General features: G+C 32.4%; 1 protein-coding gene across 1 annotated transcript; it reads left to right on the top strand.

Annotated features, from left to right (window-relative positions):
• Positions 1–8,127: 8,127 nt before the first annotated feature.
• Positions 8,128–14,703, top strand: LOC139481581 (uncharacterized). Its single transcript, XM_071265002.1, has 3 exons — positions 8,128–8,197; positions 8,338–8,423; positions 12,926–14,703. Exon 3 carries the CDS (start codon positions 12,930–12,932, stop codon positions 14,619–14,621), a length of 1,692 nt encoding a protein of 563 aa, XP_071121103.1. The 5' UTR covers positions 8,128–8,197; positions 8,338–8,423; positions 12,926–12,929; the 3' UTR covers positions 14,622–14,703.
• Positions 14,704–14,847: the final 144 nt, after the last annotated feature.

Below are 14,847 nucleotides of genomic sequence, written 5' to 3' on the forward strand. Positions count from 1 at the left end.
TAATATTTTATTTGTAAAAGTAAATCCTGAGCCTGTAATACCTGCTCTTCTTGTTCCATTTGAATTAATAGAGACAACGCTGTCGCCTTTCTTGTTTGCATAGAATCATATGATATGAGTTCCATGTTCTTTCTTAACTGTCGTATTAGACTGACCTGTGCATATCGCGCATGGCACTTTAAATGTATTTAAGCGCGGAAATGAACTTACATTTAGCTGGATTTATTGCCGTCGTAGTTCCATCTTGTCACCTTCGTACTTTTATTCGATGGCTTCACGACGGGATTACGAGGTCTTCACGAATTCGTGTTGCCATCGTAAGACCTTCGGTTATCTTCGTGATTCATTCGTGTAGACATCGTAATGTCAAAACTGCCCGATGGAAACGATGAAAACACGAATGCAATACGATGTTCAAAGATGCATTCCCGGTGACATTACGATGTTGAGGATGGTGATACGAACTCAATACGAACCCTAAACATCGGACGCACCTTCGGGGATTTTTTAACATGTTAAAAAATTTAGAACCCTTCCCGAAGTTGTCCCCGAAGGCTAGAAAAAGTGGCCGATGGTTCTACAATGGTTAAAGATGGCACTACGAATAGCCCGATCTGGATACGATCAGTCCCGATTTGAGAAAATTTCCATAATCGTGTTGCCATCGGCGTAAAAATCAGGACAGTGTGACGCGGGCATTAAGAAAATCAGAGATCCCTGAAAATGATTTTAAATGTGTTTTTGGAGAAATCTATTATATAAACGTATTAATAAAGGCAACAGTAGTTTACCGCTGTTCGAAAATTCATAAATCTATTGAGGAAAAATCAAATCTAGGTTATAAACTAAAATTGAGGGAAACACATTAAAATTTTGATTCTTTCTTTCCATACAGATAATTGGATTATTTAAAAGACAAAAGAAAAACAAAAAAGTTTAACAGTTCTAAAAAATGGTCTTGATATATAACAAATAACTGTACTTAATAAACAGATAGAATGCTAAGAGGACAAAAAATTCCAAAGTACAAAAAAAACCTTAACACATAACCAAAAAATGACGAAATGAATAAGAAGTCTACAAAATTTACAGATTGAGCAAAAAGAACCCCACTAAAATTATGTAGTAAAGATTGATTGATTGATAGGTGATAAACGCTACTATTGTGCTATATAATAAAGTTTTAATGACCTTGACTGATTATACAGCCCTTGCATAGTCGGCCATATTGTTCTGTTTTGTGGCGGACAGTTTTTATGGGTGAATGGAACTGGGGTGCCTGGAGAGAACCAATGACCTTTGATTAGAAAACTGACAATCCTTGTCAATTAAGATTGAAGTCAAGCGCACCTGTCACATACAGGATCCTAACTCACAACCTCAGTGTTGACGGACTGGTTATACAGTAGTTCGACTACCACTCGACAAACGAGCTGTGAATAGAAGTAAGATGACTGTTGAACCAATGAGGTTTTTAAATACAACTTTTTGTGTTAAGGAGTCTTGTTTTTTTAGTATGACATGATTTCAATCTTGCATTACAATTTTCGAGTATGGTTTTGTAAATATTTTGATTGATTTGAAGCTATGGTACTTTTCATCATGAGCAATTATTCCTGGGTCATAAGAAATTATTCGTAGGAAACATACTCAATAAAATTGATCGTAACAAATTAGAGCATTTTAATATCACAGCATTAGTTTATCAAATAGTTCAAAAGCAGATGATTTTAAAATACATGTTATCTTGAAGTTATCTGTGTCATCGACAAAAAGTACATAAAGATTTTATGAAAATTAGGTTGATCAAATTTTTATTGTAAAGCTTACCATGTGCATATTGTTGAATGTCAGTTCACGTACCAAAATCATTTACTATAACAGTATCCATAAAAAGTCGTAATGATGATAAAATATATTTGTCAATTTTGTTGAGACAAAAGTCAATTTTGTTAATTTTGTTGAGACAAAAGTCAATTTTGTTAATTTTGTTGAGACAAAAGTCAATTTTGTTAATTTTGTTGAGACAAAAGTCAATTTTGTTAATTTTGTTGAGACAAAAGTCAATTTTGTCAATTTTGTTGAGACAAAAGTCAATTTTGTGACGACAAAATTCATTTTTGTGACGACAAAATTGACTTTCGTGAGACAAAATTCAATTTTGTCAATTTTGTTGAGACAAAAGTCAATTTTGTTGAGACAAAAGTCAATTTTGTCAATTTTGTTGAGACAAAATTCAATTTTGTCAATTTTGTTCAGACAAAATTCATTTTTGTCAATTTTGTGTAACAAAAGTCGATTTTGTATGCAAATTACTTCACAGAAATCAAACTAAACTAATTTGAATACAAAATTGACTTTTGTCGTCCAATTTTCAAATTAGGTAACAAAATTCAAGTCTGTGTAACAAAAATGAATTTTGTCATGACAAAAGTGACTTTTGTCCGCTGATAGATAATTTTGTATGACACAAATTTTGTTAAACTGAACTTATTTTTGTTGAACAAAAGTCACTTTTGTCCGTACAAAATTGAATTTTGAGTACAAAACCACAAGAGTCCCATTCGGCGCCCCGTAGTAGGTGTGATTCAAGTACAAATGAGCAATGCATGAGAAAATGGAAACCACTTTGAAATTAATGTAAATCCTTTGAAATCTGAAGGATTTAAATTCGGGAAATTGTTGGTGATGAACTAGCTATTGTCCTCATAGCCAGAAAAGAAGTTTATTTTTTATATAGAAATTTAATAAAAGAAAATAAAACTTAGATAACATTTGCGTAAAGTTCATTTTAAATGTTATTTTTCGAAAATCACAATATAATTTTATTTCTAACCTGCAAAAATTTAAGAACAGAACTAAAATGTTAATTACGTTGAAACATAACTGTGTCATTAATTGGAAAGGAAGTTTTTCCCTAATTATATAGTATAAAATGTGCATGAATATTCATGACTATTGTCTAGAGCAGTAAATAAAATTGCGTGATCGAAACACGAAAACAAGATAATGTGTAAGTTTAATTTTTCAATAATAGAATTCAACTCCAAAAAATGGCTGTTATCCAACGTGACTTTTTGGGTCAGCATGGTAACGCAGCATAAAGAAGATGTGCGGGAATAATAAGGAAAGTTGCACGTTTAAGGGTAATTAAAAACACCAAATCGTTTACTGTGCATTCGTCTATTTTCATAGGCACCAATTTTCTTGGATTGGGTGGATTGTAATTTCGTTGATATTTGATATTTGATTTATTGACTTTGCCAAAGTATGCATACAATCTTTAAGAAAAAGTATACTTTAGATTGAATAATTATACCCACAAAATCCGAGAAAATCAGTTTTCAGCGATATGAAAATGAATCCATACTGATTGAACACAGTCGTTAAATTTTCACGAACCAGCAATGATATGCAAGGCTAAAACCAGTGTTCCTGACTTTTGCACTGGTACCAGTAATCCAATTCGACAACTGGTCTCCAGCGTTCTGTTCGATCTCAGGGCTTTTATATCCGGTACTCTATCTGAGAAATCAGTTTATTGCAGCTTCAAAAACAGCACCACATATCAAAGGTCTCCGACGAAGTCATTCAGAATCTTCAATTGTCATTTATAGCTGACTATGCGGTATGTGCTTTGCTTATTGTTGAAGGCCTTACGTTGACCTACAGTTTCTAATTTCTGTGTCATTTGCTCTCTTGTGGTGGGTTGCCATTTGATTAGTTACTCGTTAGCAATCATACCATATCTTTTATATTTAAATTCTCCCTCATGAATTCGTCCGAATTTAAAACATTTCTATACTAAATACATGGCTAAATAAGAGACAAGTCATAATTTAGGTTTGTTTGCTCGCAGTAACTTTCTTATTTTCTCAGCGAAACAACATTTAATATCTTGTGAACATTTTACAATATACAAAAATATACCACAATTCCATCTATATACATTCACAATGTCCTCTAAATACATATCAATACAAACATAACTGTAATATATCATGCAGAGCTTAACGTTAACTTCGTCTATCAAAGTTACTCGAGCACATCGATAATAATCAAACGTAATCAGGACTTATATATGCCTATAAAACCCCACCCGTACTACCGCCCTCGAAATATTCGTGCAGAAAACAACAGTAACATCAGACCACTTCTGATTTACATACTAGCCAAACTTGTACCACAAGTCTAAAGATAGAAATAGAATAGGGAAATTTCAAATATAACCGAATAGAAATAAATATCTATATACTCTTTCCGTCACATGTCTTTCCTTTTCCCTTAATTTCTGTGATTTTATATATATATATATATATATATATATCGGAGGTTGTACACCATGCGGAAGGGGCAATTGTAAGTGCTGCAGAGTCGCCACTATCGAAACCCAATTCGTCAGCACAGTCACAAAGAAAAAATACAACATATTCATAACATCAAATTGCAAAACGCAAAATTGCATTTATGTTCTAACGTGTGGAACTTGCAAAATACAGTATGTTGGTGAAACAGAAACACCATTTAACATCCGACTAAATAACCATCGGTCATTTTATACAAAAGAAAGGAACTGCCCAATTACAAGACACCTTTTAAGAGCAGGACATGATTTTGAAAACGTCACATTTCAAATCATTGAGAAAAATCAAAATTGGGATACACAAGGAAGACAAAAAAGAGAGAGATTTTGGATGCATCAGTTACAAACTCTTGAACCTGATGGACTCAATGAGAGAGACGAAAAAAGATCTAAAAACAAATCAAAACCATATCTTGAAATCATACAAATTAATTTATAGAAATTCATACAATTAATCGAACATCTATAAATGTGTTAAACTTTTATTCCAACTTCATGTAGTTGTAGCTACAAACATATGTTATGCAACATCAATCGATATGTTACACTTTTCCTCAAGTCTTGTATAGATTAAGCTACAAAAATATTTTTTTGTCATGCATCCGATTTCACCTTGAGAGATGCACACGCCTGATGAAGCTAATTTGTTTAGCGAAATATTGCGTATTTCTATTTAACATCTAATAGAACTTTTTAGTGTGTTAATTAGTGTGTTTAAGTTATATTCGTAGACATTTATATATTTTAATTCAGTAACTGTATCAGTTTATTTTCACAAACTGATCCACGCTTAAATAGATTGAATGTTGATTGTTGCTATTTTTAGACATTATATATATATATATATATATATATATATATATATATATATATATATATATAATTATACTCCGTTCGTCGCATGTCTTTCCTTTTCCTTTCATTTCGATATTTTATCAATTCCGGATGATCAATATCATTTATGAAAAAGTATAGACCATGTTGATCTTCACGCCATTTTTTTATCAAATAGTTTAAAACAGATATCTTTATAAAACGCGTTTAATCTTGAAGCTAATAGCTGTGTCGTCGCTAAAAAGAAAAGAACATATTATACGTTTTTAAAAAGAAAATTGATTTGATTTGTTTGTAAAGCTTACCATGTTGTCAGTTCACGTAACAATAATCATTCATTATAATAGTATCCATAAGAAGTCATAATGGTTATAAAATATTATCATTAATTCTCTGTTTTATTTTCCTGCTTACTTCCCGATTTAATTTTGGTATTACACAAAAATAACTGTCACATGTGGTAGGCGGGATTCAGGTACAAATGACCAATAATTTTGAGAATGGAAATTGGGAATGTGTCAAAGCGACAACAACCCGACCATAGAGCAGACAACAGCCAATGCATGAGGAAATGTCAACCAGTTTGGACATACAGTATATCCTTTGAAATCTGAAGAATAAATCAATGATCACATTCGGGAAATTGTCGGTGAGACGTCTTGGGGGAACAGTGAACTAGCTGTTGTCATCATTGCCAGAAAAGAATTGTGTTCAATTATATATATAAATTTATGGGGGGATAAAACGAAGACTCTATGTGCGTTAAAATGCAATGCGCTTTTTCCTTTTATGAGAAGTTTTAAGTGTAATTTCCGAAAGTCACAGTATACTTTCTTTCTAGCTTGCTGAAAAAGAGCAAAACCAAATTTTGCGTTGAAACAATGCTGTGTGATATCTTGGAATAGTAAGATGTTTTAAATTAATATAGACGTATTTAATTTTCATGAATTTTCGAAATAAAATATTGTCTCAAGCGATAAATGAAATTCGTGATTGAGACACGAAAACAAGGTCATGTGTAAATTAACATTTCCGATACTTCAATTCAACTCCCAAAAGTGTCTGTCACCATATGTACCGCTGCATGAAGAAGGCAAACGGGAATAGTTTTGAATTAATATGACAGTTGTTATTCATTCGTTTGATGTGTTTGAGCTTTTGATTTTGCCATTTGATTAGTTACTTTCCGTTTACAATTTACCTCGGAATATCGGAGTTTTTGTAATTTTACTATTTGCACGTTTACTGCGTAAAAAAGACACCAAATCGTTTACTATACATTCATCTATTTTCCTGGGCATCCGATTTTGAGGATGGGGGGCGGGAGTAATTACGTTGATGTTTAATTTCTTGGCTATGGAATTCTGCATACAATCTTTAAGCCAAACAACTTTGATGAACACGTAAATTTGAGGTTGACGTGTACCCACAAAATCCACAAAAATTAGTATTCAACGATTTAAAAATGAACCCCAACTAATGGAACATGTGGAACACAGTCGTTACAAATTGTGAAGAACCAGTTACGATATGCAAAGACTAGACACAGCCACCCAGATCACATGTTCCTGCTTCTTGCAACGGTACCAGTAATCCAATTTTCTCAGTGCGTTTGTTTTTGTTCACTGTGTTCAATTATAATTTTCTCACCCTTTTATCTTTTAACAGTGACTCCTTTCCTATCTTGTTCATTACAGCTTTAAAGCCGCAAAATTTCAACTTTGGTTTTTAACATGCAGAACATAAGTCTGATATGAAGAGCTGTCTAAATGGATTAAAATAATACCAAGAGCAAACACAGTAGTTTGTAAGTAATTGAACAATTACCGATTTGTTCAAGCATACAACTAACCAAATAACAAACTGTTTTGTTGTCTATATACAAATCCAGTGGAAAATAAATAACAACAAGAATGTGTCCATAGTACACGGATGCCCCATTGGCACTATCATTTTCTATGTTCGGTGGACCTTTAAAATGGGATAAAATCTCTAATTTGGCATTAAATTTAGAAAGATCATATCATAGGGAACATGTTTATTAAGTGTCAAGTTGATTGGACTTCAACTTCACCAAAAACTACCTCGACCAAAAACTTTAACCTGAAGCGGGACAGACGGACGAACAAACGGTAACTATCAGGAATATGAAAAGCAACGTCAGCTCCCATAATCTATATTTCAAGACCGTTGTGTTTTGCTTGTGAAGTTGATACGAAATATTTATCAACATGGTCTTGGTACCTTCCGATGAACCTTATTTTTAGATAAAAAGGACGAGACGTTCTTTGACATACCTCTCTGGTTCATCAACTTTCTACTCAGACACTGAATACGTTTTACAAAGTCTGAGTATCATCTGAACGCATTTTAATACCGAATAAAATGGGAGATGTATATCCCATATTGAGGCGAATTGGTAAATTGCTACTAAGGTTGGGAAAATTAATAATTTCAACATCTCGTTTTTCATAGATTATGGTACTGAGATGACCGCTCATATCAAATTCGATGTATAAGTCTAAAATGAGCTGGAGGAACCCGTGTCAGTTGTTTCTTTAATTTCTAGTTCTGTGTGATATATTAATGAAATCCATTCAAAAAAGTTAAGATTTTTAAGGGAGAGAATATCATTAATATATTTGACTGTGAAATTGTATGGCTTCCTTGTTCTTCTTGTTTTTGACAAGTATCTAAAGGAACACGGATTCATATGAAAAGTGGCAGAGGTCGGCAATAATATGAGGCAAGCGTTGTGCGTTATGAGTAGTTTACCATATGTTTGAATTTTTATAATTTACACATTATGTGAGTATAGAATGGCAGTTATGCTAAATGATAATGCAATTGGGCGATCACTATTATGTACACAAATTCAAACATGACCGCCATATCCGACTTCATATTGAATTACAATAGTTTATCAATACATAAGTCATATGACTATTAACCTTCCTGTTTGATAAAAGAGCAACCATGACAAAAAAACTATATGATCAGGTAATATATATATATTATATACATGATATAGCTGTAATATAATAATTGACAACGTGAATTAATTAGATCAGTTTTTCACAGCTATATGTGTCTGCCAGCTGAATTTTAACTAAATTCTATTATTTAACTTTCGTTTTCAGGAGACATCCGCTAAGATATCTAGAATGAATTCACTGCCAGTGTGAAAAATTGATCTATGTTATAAACAGATGAAAACTTGAGATAGGTAATTCAAAGATGGGTAATTATATTCAGTGACTCAATGAGAAAAAAGAAATAAAACAATGGAAATAAGGTAACAATAAGAATGTATAATTGTAGAAGCCTCACTCATTTCAAGTGGCGAATAAAAAGGGAGTAACTAAGGATTGTTTAGGTAGTTTTAAATCACGACGGATATTAGTTCAGAATCATTTTTTCATTATGTCAGCCTATCCATGCAACTATTCTTTGACCATTTCTTTGGCTCTTTCTTCTTTTCTAACCTACGGTAATGCAAAACACCAAATGTAAGATTCCTTCAGGGCTTTAAATTATATCAATAGCAGCTTAGCCATATTCATACATTATTCAAATACTCAACTAAATCGGTGTTCCAGACTCAAGTAAAACACTAAATTTAAATGTTTTTTCCTTGTTGTTTTTTTTTTTTTTTTTTTGTGGAAAATTAGTAAGCCTGTGAGCTCGTTACATTTATCACCTCTAAACTAAACTTGGCCAATATCATCATAAGAAAATCTTGTTATCAAAATGTGTCTGATTAACCAGCCTTCATAAAAAGGTAATATGTTTTATTAGTTACATAGTGTGCTAGTGACCTAATACGGTATATATGGGGTGGGAGCGATGCTCGAATTCCAGTATGGAATTTACTGACCCCCATATATACCGTATTACGTCACTAGCACACTATGTAACGAATTTATCTTACCGGCTATCTTAAAGTGTGGAATTTAGACTAGTGACCTATCAAAATAAGCAAGTCTTCAACAAGTCTTCAACAAGTCTCCAATGTTATTAGCATTAATAAACTACTTCTATTGATCCTACAAAAACAGATGCCAACAATAACAACTTGTTAGGTTTAAATGGCTTTTATGAATTTATTTCAATCTTCATCACCAATTTCTTCGTCTTTTAACCTTTAAAGACTTTTTTCTTAATACCATTTGGTTTTATAAAGGGACGTAACACCACTACTAACCGTGTATTAAATAAGCCCCGCCTCCCTACTAACCTAATAAATCAAATAATTTTATTGGTGTAAATTTCTATACAGAAATGATACCAGCCGACATTTACAAAATACAAATACAAACAAAAAATAAACAAACAAACAAACAAAAAACAAAAAAACAACCAAACATATTTTCTCAAGGATCATGATAAGAGATACATATTTTTTATTTACATTGCGTGGAGGTGTTATTCATACAATATTATTAATTCAAGCTATTACAATCAGCTTTAATACTATAAAGCTCTTAACAACATTATGTTTGCTTTAAATGAATGTTCAAATCATACATATCACTTATTCCAGCTACACTTACAGTACTAATGTCCGTATCATTACTTTTCAAAATGAAACTAAACTTATCTTGTTCACACATATTAACAAAAGATGGAACTATATCACTTAAATTACAAAAGAGTACATTTCTATTAAGTTCTAATGCTTTACATTGAATGAGGAAATGGAACTCATCTTCAATTCCATCCTTACAAATTGGACAAATTCTCTGTATGAATATATGAAATATACACGGTCTTAACGTGGACTCTTTTAACCAATCATATTCTTTAAAATATATAGGAGGTAAGATAATGTCTTTTATCTTTAAATCCGTTTTCAATATAGAAACTGACAAGTTGAGATCTACTATTGTTCGTGTACATCAAAACTGTTAAACGACTTCTATTTAGAGATATAGGTCAAAGTTAATTTATCAAACGTGAGCATTTGTTTCATGCAGTCAAGGAAAATTACGACACTTGGGTAGAAGATTCTATTTCTTTATTGAAAAAAAATAAAGCAGTATCTGCAGTAACATTTTAAAATTATGTCATGTTGATTTGTCAGTCAAATGAGATTTAATTTTTTGGTGGAAGAAGACTTTGTAGTCTTCTGAAATCCTATAATGCCTGCTGTAATATCATTGAACCGTCTCCAGGAGTATTTCTGTATCCCTTTCTGTGATTTACAATGTCATAACTTCCGTACCATATATTGATACCGATTTTTACACATAAACTATTATATTGCAAGTTCGTAAAATTGCATCTGCATCAGTTTGTAAAACAAATTTACAGATAGGTTTTAAAATAATCACTACTGTTAGTGATGTAATTTCACATGTTTTGATATCTACCCTTATTTCATTTAAGTCAATTTTTTATAACTTATTTTATCTTTACTATACGTAATTCATTTCCTTGAACCCGGATGTTTTTAAAGTAAATTTGGTAGTATGCATGCGTTAGTTTAATTATAATCCGAAATAAACTAAAATGTTTCAACACCCTCGGTCAACAGCCGTTTCTCGTTGGAGTATTTGAAACAAAATAACTGGATTATTCGAAAGTTTGATTATTTCAGTATTTTGTTGCGATAATATCTAGTCAAGCGCACAAGTTGACCTGCTAATTTGGTCAAATATATTTTTGTGTAAAATCGTTGAACATTTAAATTCGTGGTTCCCCTGTACCCAAGAAATCCACGAAATTTGGTATCCAATGAATATTAATGAATCCACAGTAGTTGTCACACTATACAGAAAATGAACAGGTTTGAAATGTTAACAGGTGCTAAGAACCCAATCCCTGACGAGAGACAAATCTACATTTATATTTAGCACTTTTCAAAATATGTTTATAATGATGAAAAAGAATAGTTACTGTGAACAATTCAAGCAATTCATAATTACCTGATTGATGTTGGTATTAAAACCTACTCTAGGCACACCTCCTGACTAAAATCATGTTTTATACGAAGGAAGTCGGAGTTCCCAAAGTGAACTATCTACCTTTAACATGAATACTTTCACATGTTTCAAGCGAAACTTAATCAATTACTGGTATAATTGCTTGCAGTATCATGAGTATAGAGTTGACCATTCTAAGACGAATGAAAGGAATTTTCGTATTTGAATCAACTGCTTTTGTAGATTTTTATGTTTACTATAGTCTTTTTTTTTTGTTGAGACTTGAGTATTATTATATTATTTTTGGAAGAAAAACTATGTCGAAAGCATTAGTGGGACATAGCAAACTTGGTTGATGTGGGCTGCTTTCGTGGTAATTTAAGGGTGTTCGCGGATCTAAATCATTTATATAGGATTTCTCTATATTTTTCTATAAATGAACTTTCATATAGTTAATAGAAAAATAAAATAAAAAAGTGGGGTCACCGTTAATTTGCGCTCACAATCTGCCTTCGAAAGAAGCATACATTTTTGTAAAGGTGGTTTGTATCTGTTGAAGTAATAGGAGAAATAAAGGTAATATCGAAATAAAAAAAGAAATTTATTTCAGAAATCGCTCAAATTTACAATAATTTAGTTTAAGTACAGTTTATATTGAAATTATATTAAAAAATATAGGTCACCGATGAGTTAAACAAGATATTTCAATTTTAAAGCCAAAAAATGGCATTTTTCCACCAAAGGGAGATAATTTGGAACTTTTTCAATGATGTATACATTTTATAAGTCATCTGGGGCCAACACGAATTGATTGTTTTGAATGATTTTTGTACCATATGATAAAGTAACAACTACAAAAGGTAACAAATAAAATTTGTAATGAAAAACAAATGTTTAATTTTTTTCTGAAATTTTTATACCCTCGAGCCTCCTTAAGTCATACTTCTATTCATTTTATCATTTGTTAAAGATTCCTGATCTTGATCTTGATCTTGAAGTCGCTGTAATGTGGGTTTTTTTTAAATTTTAAGTAAAAACCGTTAAATATATGTATAAGTACGTCTGAGTCAGTGACAACCCTACAACAGATGTATCCATCGGATCGCCACACACGGCCTGCGAAAGCTCTTTTTTTTAGAGCCCAGGTGGTCGTGTGGTCTAGCGGGACGGCTGCAGTGCAGGCGATTTGGTGTCTCGATATCACAGTAGCATGGGTTCGAATCCCGGCGAGGGAAGAACCAAAAATTTGCGAAAGCAAATTTACAGATCTAACATTGTTGGGTTGATGTTTAGACGAGTTGTATATACATTATGTACACAGCCATGTATCACCATCATTGATGGCGATCCGATGGATACATCTGTTGTAGGGTTGTCACTGACTCAGACGTACTTATATATATGTATATATATATATTCCAGGTTTGCTGCACGTGCTATTTATAAATCATGAAGAAGCTTTTGTCCCATTCTCATAAAATTGTATTAAGGTTTATATTGATATGTCAATTCTGGAACTCCAGACTGCATCGTCTGAGATCTAAATGTTTACCGAAAAGTCTGTTTATAAATAACGAAAAAGACAATACAAATGTTTTTTTCTTCAACGTTGACAAATAGGTTTGACAAAAAAAACTAAATCAAAACTGAAGTGCGGGCATCATGTCGCGTTCACTTCTTTTGGATGAATAACTCGTTTTTTAAAAATACACAATACGTTTAAGTAATATGGTAATCTGTTATATAATTATTTTGTGTTGAAAACGATTTTGCACCAAAGTATGAGCTATTGTTTTCTTTGCAGACTAATGGCAAGTAGCTTGAGTGTTTGCGGGGTCTGTGACTATCGCCACATTACCAAACCATCAGTCGTCTGGTGTTCAGAATGTGATGAAGGGCTTTGTGAAGAATGTAAATGTCATCATAGTATTTCAAAAGGGACCAGAAATCATGGCATCGTATCTATTACCGAGTACCAGAAACTTCCAAACAACGTCTTACAATTGGCACATTTTTGTGATGAGCACAACGAGAAATATCAGATTTTCTGTAAAAAGCACGACTGTCTGTGTTGTAAGAAATGTATAATTGAAACTCACAATGGTTGCAAAGAATTGACCGATCTTGATGACATAACGCGACACATCAAGTCATCAAATGCATTTGCGGAACTCGAACTAACCTTGTCAGAGTTGGCAGAGAATGTAAAAATTATTATCACTAATAGGGAAGACAATATTGCTTCCATTTGCAAGCAGAGTAAGAACATTGAAAAAGAGATTCAAGAAATGCGTGATAATATTAACCAACATCTTGATAAAGTTCAGGATGCCATATTGAAAGAATTGAAAACGAAAGAAGAAGAAGAAAGTAACAAAATACGACGATTACTGAAGTCTTTAATTGATAAAGAAAAAGAGATTACTGCACACCAAACCAATATTTCCAATATAAAGCGGTACGCATCAGAGCTGCAAACATTCCTTGCTTTGAAAAATATTGAAAAAGATATCGCAGCTGATGAATATTACTTTCAATCAATAGTCAAAAGTGATAGTGTAAATCAATTCGAATTGTCGTGGAAGATTAATACAGCATTGCAGGATATGTTATTTGACATCAAAAAGTTCGGTGATGTCGTGGTGACAGCAGAGCAATGTAATATACACTATCAGAAACAGAAGGATAAACAAGCTCAGATGATGGTACCTGTAAAACATTTGACCATCGATAGCCTGAAACCAACATTGCTGCAATCATTTGACACAAAGCTGTTATTTGTCACTGGGTGTGCGTTGCTGCCTGATTGCAGAAAAGTCCTTGCATGTAGTTCTTTTAACATGCTTCGAGTTTTGAATCCAGATAATTTACTAGAATTTGATATTCGAGACTTCGATCGGGTTTTTGATGTGACATACATAGGAGGTGATTCAGTTGCTGTGACATCTGGTTATGAAAATGATGCTATTAAAATTAACTTAATTGACCTAAAAGCGAGACAGGTTAAGAAAACATTGAGAGTGAACTCAGTAAACACTGGAGTAGCCTACAGTGAAGACAATTTGATTTATTGTGCTGAGAAAAATGGAATACAAATGATCAGCCTAAAAGATAAATCGATCATAAATGTTACTAAAACTAATGTAAATAAATTTTCATGTGTTGCATCATTCAAAGACAACTTTTTTTATACAAACTGTAGTAACAATAGTGTTACCTGCATTGACTATAAAGGGAACACGCGATGGGTGTTTAACGATGCTAGTGTTCTCAGCGCCCCTGTTGGTATATCTATAGATATAGATGGAAATGTGTACGTAGTAGGACAAGATTCGAACAATATAGTTGTTTTCTCTCCGAATGGACAAAACTGTAGACAGCTTCTTCTAACTAGTGAGAACGGATTAAAGGGGCCATCAGTTGTACACGTTGATAGATCGAGTTGGAAGATAATGGTTGCAAATAGATTCGGAAAAGCGGTCGTGTATAGTCTTAAATGATTTGAAAACTGTGAATATTTCTAGCAAAATCTAAAAAATGTTTGCTTTGTTTCATGCCAGTTTATAAAATTTTATAAATAAATTCCGTAAGTCCACCAAATATTTAACTATCGTGAATATTTCTTACAAACATTTGAAAATCAATTGCGTTGTTTCATACTTTTATGAATATATTCATTATATAATATATATATATATTATATAATACACCAATCGGTTTTCAACA

The sequence above is a fragment of the Mytilus edulis genome, chromosome 7 (genome assembly GCF_963676685.1).
Source record: "Mytilus edulis chromosome 7, xbMytEdul2.2, whole genome shotgun sequence".
Classification (NCBI taxonomy): Eukaryota; Metazoa; Mollusca; class Bivalvia; order Mytilida; family Mytilidae; genus Mytilus; species Mytilus edulis.

Coding starts and splice junctions, on each gene's coding strand:
- LOC139481581 (XM_071265002.1), top strand. CDS start 12,930: ATGGCAAGTAGCTTGAGTGTTTGCGGGGTCTGTGACTATCGCCACATT.